Source organism: Carettochelys insculpta, chromosome 5 (assembly GCF_033958435.1).
Source record: "Carettochelys insculpta isolate YL-2023 chromosome 5, ASM3395843v1, whole genome shotgun sequence".
NCBI classification, from domain to species: Eukaryota; Metazoa; Chordata; order Testudines; family Carettochelyidae; genus Carettochelys; species Carettochelys insculpta.
In genome coordinates, this window is record NC_134141.1 from 6,058,796 (window position 1) to 6,076,058 (window position 17,263).

General features: G+C 49.4%; 1 protein-coding gene across 1 annotated transcript in view; it reads right to left on the reverse strand.

The window, feature by feature from the left end:
* The window catches only part of KCMF1 (potassium channel modulatory factor 1), a 59,679-nt gene extending 52,040 nt beyond the window's left edge, over positions 1–7,639 (reverse strand). Inside the window, exon 1 of the mRNA XM_074994591.1 lies at positions 7,224–7,639. Coding sequence (XP_074850692.1) covers positions 7,224–7,239 — 16 coding nt within the window. The 5' untranslated portion in view covers positions 7,240–7,639. The remainder of the gene's footprint in view (positions 1–7,223) is intronic.
* Positions 7,640–17,263: the final 9,624 nt, after the last annotated feature.

A 17,263-nucleotide genomic window follows, 5' to 3' on the forward strand; every position in this document is an offset into this window, starting at 1 on the left:
ATAACGACTATTTCTCACAGTAGCACAGATGACAATCACTGAAGCAAAGAGCCAGTATCTCAGAACAAGCTACAGTAATGAAGATTTCACTGGTCTTAATTTGGCAGAGGAAGAGACACTAGAGAAGAGTTTGGTGCTTCTTCCACTGGATATCACACACAGGAGCATAACTGGAAGCAAGCTGTGACTTTTCACAAACTTCTTTCTCCAGAACAAACTTAGGTTTCTTTAACAATTAGTTCACATTCTGTAAAAGCAACAACTGTTTGTTTGTGCAGATACAAACACCGCTACGCCTCTGAGGCTTACTGTATTCCACAGACATCACAACAAGCAAGAGGGACAGAGACATTAGATGAAAGGAAGGACACACCACTTTCTGCCCTATTTAAAGCCCAATGGACCGTTCCGGCATTCTGAGTTCTACAACATCTAGTTCCCAACAAATCCTTCCCATTTCAGAAATAGTCAAATATTTACCATTTCACCAAGACATCACAAATAAATCTCTCCTGAAATTTCCATTACAAATTATTTTGAAGAGAAAACAGCAAAATATGTAATTTTCTAACAGTAATTAAATCCAGGTTTGTTGTTTTTTTTCTTGCCTTAACACAAAAACCTCTTCTTTTGATAAGTGCAAGTCTGGGGCAAAAATTGTCAACCACAGACCACACATGCAAAATCTAAAGCAAGAATGGCATTGTCACAACAGGCTTATGATGGACCCCAAGCCTCAATCGGAACTAGAGAACACCTGTGTAAACAAGAAATCCATTGATTTCAGGCCTACAACTAATTTCAAATTTAGACTTGCAATACAAAAAACAACCGGAATACATTGTGTGAAGTCCCAGATAGTGACCTAGACCAATTGGAGGACTGGGCCAAAAGTAATCTGATGAGGTTCAACAAGGTCAAGTGCAGCGTACAACAGAAGAATCCCATGCACTGCTACATGCCGCGAATTGACTGGCTATGCAGCAGTTCTGCATAAAACAACGTGGGGATTACAGCGGATGAGAAGCTGAATATGAGTCAACAATATGTCCTAGTTGCCAAGAAGACTAACGGCATACTGGGCTACATCAGGAGGAGCACTGCCACCAGATGGAGGAAAGCAATTATAATCCCCTCTGTTCAGCAGGGTGAGGACAGTTCTGGGACACTTCCCCTCTCACTGCAAAAGGATGTGGACAAACTGGTGAGTGCTCAACAGAGAGCAACAAAAACAATTAGGGAGCTGGAGTGCATAACTTATAAGGATAGTTTGAGGGAACTGGTCTTATTAATCTACAGAAGAAAAGAGTGAAGTGGGGGATCCGGTAGACTTCAACATCCTATGGAGCTAGGATGTTCGCAGTGATGGCAGATGACAGAACAAGAGGTGGGATATTAGGAAAAACTAGGAGGGTAGCAAAGTACTGGAATGTGTTACATCTACAAAAGGTGGTGAAATCTCCATTCCTAGACATTTTTAAGCCCCATTTTGACAAAACCCTGACTGGTATGATTTAGTTGGGACTGGTCCTGCTTTGAGAAGAGGGTTTAACTAGATGACCTCCCAAGGTCTCTTCCAACCCTAACCTTTTATGACTCTATGATAAAGGGAAAAGAAATGGAAAAACTAGAAGACTAACCAGGTTCCTACAACATGTATCATACTCAGCTGCAGCAGCAGCATCTTCTATCTTCTGGTTTTTACTTTGAAAAGAATACATCCACAATGTGAAGTTACAAATTTCATATCACCTTGCAACCCAGTAGGAAAAGGTGAGTTTCCATCTTCGAAACTAACCCAGTATAACTTGAAAGGAATACTATGGTTTTCTTAAAAATTAGACACGCCATGCATTAATCTAATTTAGTTAAAATAATTCTACCTCCTCATCACCAAAATCCCACTTTGAAAATAACATCTTTTTCCATAGTACCAACCTGAAACTAATATAATTTTCGGAAATTCACAATATATGCCACAGCAGACATGTTTAGAAAAACTTTTAATAAGCTTCCTGTCTCCTAGAGTGAAATAACTTTATCAAGCATTACAAACATTTACAACATTTCAGACTTGATCTACAGCTTGGATCAACAGAGCAGAGACTGATGCTCCTGCATTTGATTTAGCAGATCTACTAAAGACCTGCCAAATTGACTGCAGATTCAATCCTGGGTGAGAAGAATGAAGTAAGACAACAGGAGAGCGTTTCCTGTCAACACCACACCGTGTAGACACCGCAGGTAATCCAACCAAAGGTATGTCAACTCCAGCTACGTGAATAACGTAGCAAGAATTGCACATCTTAGGTTGACTTATTGTGGTGATATAAATGTAGCCTGTAGAGTGCAAGAAATAACATTCAAAAGCATTTGATATACCACCTTTGCCATTTTAATCAAGGCAGTTGTGTTATAAGCCTGATACTACACTTTAAACTTGAATACATACACCTCAGTTTAACAACTACTAATTCACACAATATATCCTTCAACAAAAACAATACACAACGCAATCTGAGATTAAGCTTGAATTTGCTGTTTGCTGAACTACTTCTATACACACAACCAGAGTAAGATAAGAATTTATTTCCATGTTAGGAGACTGAGCTAGGATCTGGTATGACAGTCTAAAAGTTTGGCAACAATCACAGAACGACAGAAACACAGCACTGGAAGGGGCCTTCAGAAATCATCTAGTTCTGCCTGCACTCAATGCAGGACCATATAATTAGACTACTTCTGTCACGTATCTAACTTGTTCTTAAAAACCTCCAATGACAGAGTTTTCAAAACCACCCAAGGCAATTTGTTCCACTGCTTGACAAACCTTCCTCTTGTTTTAAAAAAAACAAACAAACAAAAAAAAAAAAAACCTCAATACCAATGGACTCCTGTAAGACTATATTCAGCTAAATTGGCAAACCTTAAAACACAATGAAGAATTTGGACACCAATCTCCACCCCAGGTACTCAAGTCCTGCATCTAAGTTGCCTATCCTCTGGCTGGAAGCTTGAAATGCCACTTCTCAAATTCTGAAATTTCTCACTGTGTGACCTGTCAAAATTAGATGTAGACATCTCTATCCCAGGATATCTTCAATGATTAGCCTAATTTACAAAGATTACTTCTAGATCACTTGGAAAACAAAGATCATCCCTGACCCTCCTTAACCAAAGGGAAATAGAAGATAGTTTATTGCTGTGTTAGGCCCTGGGATAATCCTCTAAGAAACAATAACCTGGATGAAATCTCTTATCACAAGGAGCTTCTTCAAGATCTTACATTCTAACCCAACTACCTCACTTGCCAGAGTGGCAGAAAACCTCGCCCTACAGACATTCATGTTATTATATTTTTCTTCCCAAATACACTCCCTGCTTTGCCTTCTACTGTATTCTTCTCTCATTCCTTCCCATTGCTGTTTTTGATTAATACTTAACTATCCACTTACCCCACCTATGGCAATATAGAATACAGCGCAAGCAGAGTATGCATCTGAAGCTTTTTCTCGGCTTACATACATAACTTTTCTTAACCCTTCAAAATGTTATTTATGATTTACTACATCTATTTTTATTTCTTTCTCTATATTAAAGATTAAAATATTAAATGTTCACAACCTGGCAAAGTTGCCGAAGTGCCAGCTAGCCCCACAGCAAGACCACAGTTACTACAGATACCCCGGAAAACTACTCCCAATGCAGAACAAAACCTGGAGATCTCTCCCCAAACCAAACATTCACACAAAACTGTTCTTTGTTTGCCCATGCAATAGCTTCAGCACCTCATGGTCACAAGAAAACACTCTCCAAACATCAGAAGCATGCCCCCCCCACCTGTCACCACACAGTCCCTGCCCTCCCATGTTGCTCCCCTCCTCTATGGCACAAGCAGTACATCCCCTCTTCCCCCCAGATCTTCCCACTGCGACATATGCAGGAGCACATCAGTCTCACCACCCCACACAGACACTCCACCTGACACCATGCATGACTCCTCTTCCATTGCTTTTCTATAAAAAACCCCACCACCCTCACACCACACACAGAGCCCCACAATTCCTCTTACACCCAAAGGCATCTGGCACACACATTCAGCACCCCCACAGTGACCCTCCCACCCCCCACCAGGCACCCAACAGGCCTGTGCCCTTGCTACAACTCTCCAAGCCCCATCTGCACCCACCACCACATGCCACCTCCCCTATCTCCCTGTCCAGCATCTCTCACCATAGCCAGCCCCCAACTGTGCCCTCCCATGTTCCCTATTCCTACCTGGCAAGTTCCCTCTTGGCCCTGCCTTTATCAATGCCCCCCATGCTCCCGAACCCTGCCAAGCGTGTCTTCCCCATGCTCTGTCCCTGTCTAGCATGTACCCATCACAGCCCTGCCCCTATCAGTGCCACCCCACGTCCTATATCTGTCCAGCTTGTCCACCCCACAGCCTGCAGTGCACCCCCATACTCCATATCCCTGCCTAGCATACCCCAACATCCCCCTATCCCCACCAGGGTATCCCCCCACAGCCCTATCACAGCCATGCCCCTTCAGTACGCTGCCATATCCCCCTATCCCTGCCCAAGGGTGTCCCTCCCCACCACAGCCCCGCCCGGTGCCTCCACATCCCCTATCCCCACCCAGCATGTCTCCATCACACCCCTGCCCAATCAGTGCCCCCCATCTCCCGTAACCCCGCCCAGTGTGTCCCCCCACAGACGAACCCCCTCCATACCCCCCACATCCCCTAACACCACCCAGTGTGCCCTCCACAGTCCTACCCCACAGCACCTCCATGTTCCCTTCCCCACTCAGTGTGCCCCGATCTCCTATCCCTACCCAGCATGTCCCCATCACACCCCTGCCTGACCTGTGCCCCCACATCCTCTCTCCTGGCCCAGCATGTCCCCCCACAGCCCTGCCCCCTCAGTGCCCCCCATCCCCGCCCAGCTCGTCCCTCACAGCCCTACCCCCTCAGTGCGCCCACATCCCTATCCCCACCCAGCGTATCCCCCACAGCCCTGTCCCCTCAGTGCCCCCATGTCCCCTATCCCTGCCCAGCATACCCCTCACAGCCCTGCCCCCTCAGTGCCCCCCACGTCCCTATCTCCACCCAGCGTGTCCCCCACAGCCCTGCCCCCTCAGTGCCCCCCACGTCCCCTATCCCTGCCCAGCGTGTCCCCCACAGCCCTGCTCCCTCAGTGCCCCCAGGTCCCTATCTCCACCCAGCATGTCCCCCACAGCCCTGCCCCCTCAGTGCCCCCCACGTCCCCATCCCTTCCCCCTCAGTGCCCCCCACGTCCCCTATCCCTGCCCAGCGTGTCCCCCACAGCCCTGCTCCCTCAGTGCCCCCAGGTCCCCTATCCCTGCCCAGCGCGTCCCCCACAGCCCTGCCCCCTCAGTGCCCCCAGGTCCCCTATCCCTGCCCAACGCGTCCCCCACAGCCCTGCCCCCTCAGTGCCCCCATGTCCCCTATCCCTGCCCAGCGCGTCCCCCACAGCCCTGCCCCCTCAGTGCCCCCATGTCCCTATCTCCACCCAGCATGTCCCCCACAGTCCTGCCCCCTCAGTGCCCCCCACGTCCCCATCCCTTCCCCCTCAGTGCCCCCCACGTCCCCTATCCCTGCCCAGCGTGTCCCCCACAGCCCTGCTCCCTCAGTGCCCCCAGGTCCCCTATCCCTGCCCAGCGCGTCCCCCACAGCCCTGCCCCCTCAGTGCCCCCAGGTCCCCTATCCCTGCCCAGCGCGTCCCCCACAGCCCTGCCCCCTCAGTGCCCCCATGTCCCCTATCCCTGCCCAGCGCGTCCCCCACAGCCCTGCCCCCTCAGTGCCCCCATGTCCCTATCTCCACCCAGCATGTCCCCCACAGCCCTGCCCCCTCAGTGCCCCCCACGTCCCCATCCCTTCCCCCTCAGTGCCCCCCACGTCCCCTATCCCTGCCCAGCGTGTCCCCCACAGCCCCGCTCCCTCAGTGCCCCCAGGTCCACTATCCCTGCCCAGCGTGTCCCCACAGCCCTGCCCCCTCAGTGCCCCCATGTCCCCTATCCCTGCCCAGCGCGTCCCCCACAGCCCTGCCCCCTCAGTGCCCCCATGTCCCCTATCCCTGCCCAGCGTGTCCCCACAGCCCTGCCCCCTCAGTGCCCCCACGTCCCCTATCCCCGCCCAGCGCGTCCCCCACAGCCCTGCCCCCTCAGTGCCCCCACATCCCCATCACTGCCCCCTCAGTGCCCCCAGGTCCCCTATCCCTGCCCAGCGTGTCCCCCACAGCCCTGCTCCCTCAGTGCCCCCAGGTCCCCTATCCCTGCCCAGCGTGTCCCCCACAGCCCTGCCCCCTCAGTGCCCCCACATCCCCATCACTGCCCCCTCAGTGCCCCACGTCCCCTATCCCCGCCCAGCGTGTCCCCCACAGCCCTGCCTCCTCAGTGCCCCCACATCCCCATCATTGCCCCCTCAGTGCCCCATGTCCCCTATCCCCGCCCAGCGTATCCCCCACATCCCCATCCCTGCCCCCTCAGTGCCCCCACGTCCCCATCCCTGCCCCCTCAGTGCCCCCACATCCCCATCACTGCCCCCTCAGTGCCCCACGTCCCCTATCCCTGGCCAGCGCGTCCCCCACAGCCCTGCCCCCTCAGTGCCCCCACGTCCCCTATCCCTGCCCAGCGCGTCCCCTACAGCCCTGCCCCCTCAGTGCCCCCACGTCCCCTATCCCTGCCCAGCGCGTCCCCTACAGCCCTGCCCCCTCAGTGCCCCCACGTCCCCTATCCCTGGCCAGCGCGTCCCCCACAGCCCTGCCCCCTCAGTGCCCCCACGTCCCCTATCCCTGCCCAGCGCGTCCCCCACAGCCCTGCCCCCCCCAGCACAGCGCGGAAGGAGCCCGGAATCAGCCCCTGCCGGGAGCTGCCCCCAAGGCCCCAGGCCAGGCTCCCGCCGAGGCGAGGTGCCCAGCTCCGGCCCCGTGACGAGCGGCCGGGCCGCTAGGCCGCGCCAGGCCCCTCCGCCTGCCCTGCGCTGGGCCCGGGCCGGCGCTCGGCTCCCGGCGGAGGGGCCTGGGCGGCGCGGAGGGGCCGGGGCCGGGGCCTGCCCGTAACGGCCACAGCCGCCTCCCCGCGGGACAGCGCAAAGCCGCCCGGCCGCCGCCCCGGCCCGGCCGCCCCCCGCTCTCGGCGGCGCCGCCATGACGCTCCCGGCGGTGCCCTGGGCCGGCAGGCCCCGGCCCGGCCCTCACCTTCATGTCGGGACATCCTAGTGGAGAGGCGGCGGCCCCGGCCCGGCCCGGGCTCCCCTGGCTGCTCGGCCTGGGCCCCGCGCGCGGAACCGGCGGGGGGTCGGTGGCGGCGGCGGCCCCGGCCTCTCCAGGGGGCGGATCCAGCGGCTTTCCGGGCGCCGTGACACAGTGACTCTCGGGCCCCGCCGGCTGCTAGCACCGCCCCCCGCCTCCTTCCCGTTCCCCTCGCTTCCGCCCGCCGCCGGCCCCGGGCTGGCTCTGGCCGCCTGCCGCTCCCGGACACAGCGCCGCCGCCGCCGCCTCCCCCCGCCCGGCGGCCGCCGCTGCTGCTGCATGCAGGGAGGAAGAGGAAATACACGGCAGCGAGGGGGCACAGGAGCGCCGGCCCCGCCCCGCCCGGGCCCGGGCTGCGGCAGCTGCGGCGCGTGCGAGCCCGGCGCCCGGCCTGCGGCCATCCCCGCCGGAGCCGCTTGGGGCAGGGAGCGGGGCTGGACCTGCCCTGGCCGCGCTCGGGGGGCCGCGCTGCAGAGCCGGCGGCCGGGGCCCGAGGGGGGAGCTAGGAAGAGCCTGAAAGCACCGTGGGACGCGGCTGCAGCCGGGCCGGGGGGGCAGGGAGAGGCGGCGGCGGCTTGTGCTTGCCCCTCCCAGCCCTGCGGAGCCCGGGTGAAGCGCGGGTGGAGCGGAGAACACGGACCCCTCCCCAGGCACATGGTTCCCACCGCCAAACTTTCCTCCTGCTCGCAGCCCGGGCGCTGGGCTGATGCAATGCGAAGGATGCGCCCGTTAACCTTTCAGCAGCCGGGGAAGGGGCGGCTCCTGTGGCTTGTGCGCTGGTCCTTGGGCGCGGGGGGGAAGCAAAAAGAGTTTGTTGTTGTTTTTTAACTCCCCGGCTCAGTATGTATTTGGTGTCGCTCGTAAAAGACACGGGGTCGTGCTGCAGCCACCTTCGCTTTGGCAATTCCGCTGATTTCTAACACTGCTGCTGAGCCGCTTTCCTGTGACACTCACATGGGTTTTGCCTTGAGTTTTGTACGTTTTCCGGGGGAGGACAGTGCTTGGGCTTAAGATCAGCACGTCGCTCATTCAAATGGACACTGAAGCTTTTGCTAAGGGGAGGGTGGGTCCCACCTGGAGCAGGTTTGGACCTGGAGGCACTTTTCTGCCGAGCTAAGTTAACAGGGCAGCAGTCCAGCTCTTTACACGGAGATGGTTTCAAGCTCAGGAACTGAAAGGAGTGTTTTGGTGTATGAAAATTTGCAGAATGCTGGAAGCATTAAAAATACATCCCAGCATTTTGAGAGCCCCAGTTCTTTTTCACGTCTGGGACTCCTTTTTCCCCTGCTGGTAAGGTACTATTTTTGAGTGATTGTATATGTCAATAAAATACACAAAACAATCCACCTTGGTAATGCAACAGCCTGAGAGTAGCTATGTCTTTATGCCTACTCTGCCCCTCTTGAGCAGGGAAATCTGCAGTGATGTCACAGAAGGTGGAGAATTATTGATCTTTGTTTAAAAAAAATTCGCAAATCAGTTCTGAGCATGCTCTCTATTTTTTAAAATCAGAGATTTTATTATTCATTCCAACCAATTTTTAATCACACTTGGTCAAGGACATGGTGGGGCAGGGGCAGATCTGTGAAACATTTTGCTCTCATTGTTCTGTCAACTGTCTCCGAAACCAAAACCATCTTAACATACTTTACGCAGCATGGGCATGTATCACTACAAAGATGAACACATCAGTGTTTATAACAAATCTATATTGCCAGTCCCAAACCTTAAAGAGTCATAAGTCAGACCCCCAAAATGATGACATTGACTTGCAATAATATAGAATAAATCACTTCGTCTGAAGGAAGTGCTACTGAATTTGGTTGATTATTTAATGTTCAATTTTTGAAATACTAAACTTGAAAGAATACAGCTAGAAATGCAAGGCTCTTTATTGACTATTTTAGCACTGGTGTCTTTCTCTCTTTTCTGGCCCTTCCTTGAGTCTCGCTTGCTCACTCCCCATTCTCTGTCTATGCGTTCCTGCTTCCCTCGGCCACCTGTCACCTCAAAGTCTCTTTCTTTGCTCCTGTTCCCTCTTACTTTTGAAATGCCTCTTTCCTGTACCTCATATTTTCTGGATGGGTCAACTTCCTCTCCCAGTCTTGTATTCCTTCTCTTTACTTCCTGCCCTAAATACCCCTACAACTTCCTTCAATTAATATTGTCCAGCAAAGTCACTTATCCTATTTACCCCCTTTCCCCCGTTCGTTCTCTTCAACTCCCTTTTGTATTCTCTGTCACCCTGCCAGCCACCTTCCCTAAAGGTAGGTTAGCTTCAGCCTCATTGAAAATGAGGAGGTGGGGAAATGGTGGCCATCTTTATTAGGGGCATCCTCACTGTCACATGCAGAAACGGAAGGAACTGGTGGCAATTTTGACTTGAGGGCAGCCTGAGGTTTCAGTGCTTCTTGAAATGATGGGAGATGGTGGTCCCTGACAAAGGCAAGAAATTTGCGACGAACCTGCAGAAAATTGTCTCAGAGGCATAGCCATGTTAAGCTGGAGCTTCACAAGCAGTCTTGTAACACCTTAGAGACTAACAAATTTATTAAGTCCTGGGTAAGAAGCACTTCAGATGATTGGGGTCAAAATGGGTCTTACTCACAAAAGCTCATCATCTCATAAATGTGTTAATCTGTACAGTTCTAATGACTGCTTGTTAACTGCTGAAAATTGTGAGAACGTAAAATACACCCCCCCCCAAGCTGAGCCTAATGAGAGCTCCTAGCTCAGCGATAACCAGAGGTCCCCTAAAACCCATGCCAGGCTCCAGTTCTGTCAGTTTTACATCAAAGCGTGTTTTGTCCTGCATTTTGTTAACACATTGGCCCCCTCAAGGAGCTGCTGTCTCTGTCTCTCTTAACAGTCTTTTAGCCACGACATTGCATGGGCTGCAGGAGATTGGGGTTCTATTCTTGACTCTTGCTCAAGGTCAGTCAGTGAATGTGTTAATCATTTAATCGATCTTTGCAGCAATTTCTCCACCATAAAATAGGGATTCATAATGCTCCCTGCTTCTTTGAGTACTAGCTATGTGAATCCCATGCATGGTACATGTGCACCTCCCGTGGATGAGTTCAGGGGACCATTGCCCAGCTGTGGCCAGTGGAGCTATCCTCACACACTGCCCATCTGCCCAAGGACATAAGGAATGCGCAGCCCTACCCCTCCTTCGGTTCCCTCTCTCAACCCACATCAGAACTCATCTACTGCTGTCTACGCAGGGATTTACCTTGCTTTAAGTACGTGGGGGTGTGGATTTGTTTCACCTCTAACTGATATATTGAAACCAAATTGATTTTCTAGTGCAACAGGCCTCAGTATTCTCCCCCCACTCTTGAGTATTTACTGCTGAAATTAAAACCCTCTAATCCCAGGAGTTTGGTTTATTCTTGTTAGACATCTTTAAAACACTTTTCTGGCCTCAGGGTACTATCTTTGCTATTTTAAGCAGGCTGCTAAATATTAAACAATTTCATTATAATTTTTTATTTAAATTGGTTTTTATTTGCCTGTTGCTAGTTCATTAGGTCCTTCCGATCTTAAGTTGGTAAAGGGGCCATTTTGTACTTGTTTCTTCAGTTTACTAGTCATATCAATGGATTAAGCAGCATAAACAAAGAGGAACATCTGCACAAGGCTTCAGGGGGGCCCTGCCATAAATTAGAAAAATAAATGGATCTGTGCACAGAACACCACATTCTCTTCTGACCTGATACCCTTCAAAGCACCTCCCAGCGATAAATCATTTTCTCACTGTCAGGGGAATTTCAGCTGTCACACAGAGTGACTTTCTTTAAGAAGTTTCACATTGAACATGGTCATTTAACATTATAAAACCCAGTTCTAGGTATTATACCACAACAACAAAACTGATCAGCAATTCACCTGTGCTATATTTGCACCCACAACATGCCTGGATATATTGATCATCCACAAGTCAACAAAGCCAAAAGGCTTCTACCAGGCTGTACTACTCAGTCCAGGTTTGCCGTTTTCATAAATAAGGCTAGTTTAATCACAGGTGTGTGGTCCTCCCCTGAGGACAGGGGACTTGACTATGACCTCTCAAGGTTCCTTCCAGTTCTAGGGTTCTATGTTTAATAATAATCTTGTGCAGGCCACAGGCAGTTAAAAAAAATTCACAACTCATGACCTGTCCATGACTTTTACTACATAGCCCTGCACAACGTTTCCTCTAATTTTCTCATCCGTGTGCAGAATAAATTTTGTTATAGGCACTAAGGCATGGGCATATGTGCACCACCAGTAGAAACATATGCTACCAGTTGTGGGCATGTGCTAATTATCTGGGTGGCTGTCAAGTGTTCAGCTGACTGGGAACAATGTTCCTGCCTAAATCTTTGGTGCTTTACAGCACAGGGGAGGTTAGGGGACCCTGTGGCTCAGAACCCCTGCTGCTGCTGGGGATGGGAGGGGCACACAGCAGCTTGACACCTCTGCTTGGGAAGGGGCATATAGCAGCATGGCCTGGGACCTCTCTTGCTATTAAGGGGGCCTCCAGTCCACTGCCCTCCACCCCCCGCTGTAGAAGTCACAGTGGTCCCAAAACATCATAGAATATGTGAGCTCCATGAGAGACCAACAGCCTCACTCAGTCTGCCGAGGACACCACAAGGGCAAGGAGCACAGCAACAGATCTGGTACAGACATGCTGCTTTTATAACAAACTGCAAGCCATACTTCATGTAAAACCCCCACTTTGCAGACCACTGCGTATACCATGGAAGAACCCAAGACTGATCCCAGCAGAGGTCTCTCTTAGGAGCCGGAGGGGGAGAAGTAGAGACAGAGCTGGAGCCTCCAGTTATGCCGAGAAGCAGCATCTGCCCCAGATTCTGCCAGTCAGATGTGGATGAATCTGATGAAGGGGAAAAAACTCTGGTAAGTCTGTAAGCCTTCCCCCCCGCCCTTCCAGGGTTTATATGTAAAGATGGGGCTCAGCCCACTCCTAAGCTAACAAGACAAGAGGTATCAACTTCTCATTGTTTTACTCATTCAAGAAGATTTAGAGGTACAGAGACAGAGCTGGCACCTGCTTTTTATTCCCCTCTGGCATCAGGAGGTAAATGGGGCATGCAGAGCAGTTCAGAAGTGTCATGGTTTTAGGGGGATTTTCACGGGAGCTGGGGCTTTGAGAATAATCAAAAGTGCTGGTTGTGAATTAACATCAGGGAGTAGTCAGCCCTCATCCTTAAGCAGTTCACACAGACATCCTCAAATGGATCACACTTCAGCACTTTTTCAATGGGCGATATTAACAAACCAATTTCCCTGCTTGGTCAGCGCTCAGCCCTAAACAATTTCAACAGGAGGTATCATTGCTGATTTCCACCCAGACAAAACCAGTCCCGGGAGAAGTCTCATATGGCACCTTAAAAAATAAGATTTATTCAGGCATAAGCTTTCATGGGTAAAAACTGCTTTGAGAGAGGCCACACGACTCCTTGCTGTTTTTGCAGACACAGACTAACACAGCTACCCCTCTGAGTCATATTAGCGAGGTTACTGGTTAAGGATGATGGCTAAGGGATAATCATTTCACAGCTCTCTCTCCTAGTAATCAGGTTATTGGTTAGTACTGACCACTCAGGGTAATATGTTCAGGCATCTCTCTCCTAATAAAACAGCTTACTGATTAGCACTGAAAACACCACAAAGCTCATTTTTAAATGGAGATCTCTGGTAGTAAACAGGCTAGGGCCAACCACTGGGGGCAATCAGTTTTCAGCATAATCAGGTTATAGAGCAGTTCTAATATTACAGTGAACAACAGCCACTAACCGATCATCCCCAAGTAGTCACTCACCCCTAATCACTTTGCACTTTGGTCAACATGCAGGCCTGGACACTCGGCAACAAGAGAAATAGGTAAACCCATCACCCTTTAACCACTCCCCAGTGAGAGATGTCCATTAATGCATTATTCCTTGGCCATCAGCATTCAAGGCTAAATTAACACCATTGGAGCACAGATGGCCCCTCAGGGAGGCATCCCCAAAACCACAATGGAATGATGTTGAAAAACTGATCACCCCTGAGCAGCGTTCCCTGTAAATTGAGTACTTGGGCAGCTGCTCCTGAGAGATTCAGGCACCACCCAACTGATTAGCAGAGCACCCACAGTGGGCAGCATACGTTGCTACTGGTGGTGCATATCTGTATGTGCTTTGGTGCACATAAAATTTATTCCACCCACAGATAAAATGGAGCGGTCAGAACTCACTGCTAAACATTTTCCAACCGTGTCTGGCAACTACTCATCCCTATGTGGTCAAGCTGTCATCCCTACATACGTTGTAGTGAGCAACTGTTGTGAACATATCATCCATAAGTGGTCAGCCCACTCCCCTGTCAACTTTGCAATGACCAATATCCATGAATGATCTAAAGTAATCAGAAGTTTCTCCAACTTCTTTCCAATGAACAACTGGGAGCTGATCATCCATGATTGGTCAGCCATCACCCTGAACTTGATAGCAATGAGCAATATTTATGATGGAATCTTCAGTAGTCACCCTAACTTGTTTTAATCAGAATCTGTGAATTGATTATCCTCAACCACATTACAGTAGAGAGACAGTCAAAGCTGGGTAATCCTGGAGTGCTCAGAAATCTTTCATAGGCTTCAATGACATCTGGGAACTGGTCAACCCTAAGTGATCAGCAGTCACCTCTAACCATTGTGCAGTTAACAACCACCATGAAAAGATCATCCCTAAATGGTCACACAAATTATGTGCAATGAGAGATATCACCCAACTTATAGAAGTATAATGAGATGGACCAAGAAAGAATTTGAGAAGCAACTTACAAGGATCAGAGAAGTAGCTGAGTCAGTCTGTATCTTCAAAAAGGACAAGTCCTGTGGCACCTTATAGACTAACAAACCAATATTTTGGAGCATAAGCATCTGACAAAGTGGGTCTTTGCCCACAAAAGCTTATGTTCCAAAATAAGTTAGTCTATAAGGTGCCACAGGACTTCTTGCTGTTTTTGAACTCAGCAGTAAATAAAGTATAATACACATCGGAAGCAGGGAGCCCCACAGATAGGCAGTGGGGCCACTAGATGACCATGAGGACCACTCACAGACCAGGACATTGCAGAGGAGCTAGGAGGATTCTTTGCATCAGGCTTCACAGCAGAGGGTACAAGAGAGATGCTGCGCCTATTTTTAGGTGACACATTTGAGGAATGATCCCATTTTTAGGTGTCAGTCTAGGAGGTTTTGGAACCAAACTGATAAGTAAAACAGTTGTAAGTCACCTGGGACAGATGCGATTCACTCAAGCGTGCTGAAGGAACGCAAATATGAAATTGGAGAAATACTAGCTGTGGCACGTCATCCATTGTACAACTTAGCCTCTGTTCCAGATGACTAGTGGATAGGTCGCGTAGCACCAATTTTAAATAAAGGATTCAGACATGATTCTGGCAATTACAGGCCAGTAACCTAACTCCAGGATCAGGCTAATTGGTTGAAGCTACAGTACAGAACAGAATTACCGAAAACATCAAAGTACACAATATGCTGTGAAGAATCAATATGTTTTTGGAAAGGGAAATCATGCCTCACCAATCTATTAGATTTCTTTGAGGGGGGCCTGCAAACATGTATACAAAGGTGGCAATCCAGTACTTGGTTATAGTGCATTTGGACTTCCAGAAAGCTTCTGACAAAGCATCACACTCCTCAAGCTCTTCAAAGTAGCAATTGGGAGTGGAGTGGCAGGGAAGGAGATGACCTCTCATGGATCAGTAATTGGTTAAAAGACAGGAAACAAAGCATGGGAATCAATGGTCAGTTTTCAGAATGGAGCAAGGTAAATAACACGTTCCTCCAAGGATCAGTACCGGAACCAGTGATGTTCAACAACAGTAATCATAATGGAGCTTGGAAAAGGGGAAAGAGTGAGATGGCAAAGTCTGTAGATGATACAAAATCACCAAAGATAATTAAAGACCAAAGCTAACTGGGAGGAGTTAAAGGGATCTCACAAAACTAGGTGACTGGGGAACAAGCTGGCAGATTAAATACTACTTTGATAAATGCAAAGTAATGCATATTGGAAAACAATCCCAATTATACCTACAAAATAACATCTAAATTAGCCCTTCACACACACACGAGAGAGATCTTGGAGTCAGGTTGTGACTAGTTCTCTGAGAACATCTGCTTAATGCACATCAGCAGTCAAAAACAAAACAAACAACCTAAAACCAGCAGCATGTTGTGAACCATACTGAAAAGGACAGAAGACAGAAAATGCCAATGCCGCTATGCAAATGATGTCATGCCCAAATCTTTAATATTGCATAAAGTTTTGGTGCCTTTGTCTCAAGAGAGATCTATTAGAATGAAAAAAGTAGAGAGGCACAGCAACAAAAATGGTTAGGAGCAGGCCCGCTGACACTGGGGCTGGGGAAACAAGGGGAGTAGTTGTCCCCAGGCCCAGTATTTCAAAGGTACCTGGAACTCCAGCTACTACCAAAGTAGCAGCAGTGGTGGCTGGAGTTCTGGGCCCCTTTGAAATGCTGTGGAGTGCTGTGCTCCTACTCTGTGCATGGCTCAGAGAATTTGTAGGATGACCCCAGGGCTGAATGCCTTAAGTCCTACCCTTAGCCCATACCCTCTGGGGCAGGGAGAGCACCCTCCCCCCCACTGTCCCCAGTAGCTGTTGGCACCACTGGTTAAGAACATGTAACTCCTCTCAGGAGAGATTAGAAAGACTGAGCCAGTTCAGCCTGGAAAAGAGATGACTGAAGGGAGTTATCATCTAGGTGTATATTTTTATATAATCACAAATGGTGTGGAGACAGAGTGTTATTTATTCCTTCATGTAACACAAGACCCAGAGGTCACCATTGAAATTAATAGGCAGCAGATTTAAAATTAACTTTTTCACACAATGCACAGTCAAACTTGCACCTGCTAATGAAATGTAAAACTCCTAAATCTCTTAAACATGCAGTGCGGCTCCTAAATCAGCCAGGTGTGGCAATGCAGAGCGTAACAATGTCTGAACACCTTTACAAATCTGGGACAGAGGGAAAGATTAAAGAATGGGAGTGTACCAGCATTGCTCTGATTTGTATTACAGTAGCAGCTGGAGATTCTAATCAGGGGGACAAGGACAGTCCTTAACCCAAAGAACTTACAACTAAATGTATGACAAGAGACAAACAAATGACCTGGTTTTCACAAGTGGCCATCAGCCCGTTCACTTTACTGGGAATTCTGTAACATCCATCAACTTAATCCATGCTGAAAAGCAACATTTCCATGGAGTATGTCTCAGTATATTCCCTCCCCAGCTACACAGGTAAACGTTTTGGGGATTTACCTCAGGCCGCTAGCAGATTTTTTCACGTAACAGTTGCAGCTGCTGCAGTGTCTTTTTTGAATCCGACTATATCATTAACCATGGACAATGGATTTGCTAATCCACTTTATCACCACTATCAGAACCTAGAAAGAATAAATTCTAAATCTCTTTAACCCCATTTTTCTGCACATTGTTGCAAAGTAATTATTCTGCATTCTTGGCTAGGATCTCATCCTCCTCTGGTTACCACCACACCTTTGCACTGCCTGTTAATGCTTCCCTGCCTTAGAAAAAACAGATCCAGGAAATGAAGATGTTACAACTTTTCCTCTACAAATGCTTATTGATTGCTTAGGGGAAATTTGCCAGTATAAACACATACTATCATTTAAATGTGTATAGCTCCCTGTGTAAACACTCATTCCAATATCAGCTGAAAAGAGAGACACTCCCCTTTTAGAATAAGTGAGTACATGGGAAGTAATACCAACCTGACAGGCTCATGGTCCATTTCCCTTTTGCAGAAAGTGTCCTGAGTGACTGATCAGTTGTGTTTCACTTGAGTATAGGCCAAGCTGGTAGTGACACTTATAGTTAAGGTCACTAAACACACGGTAAGATCCTCTTAATTGC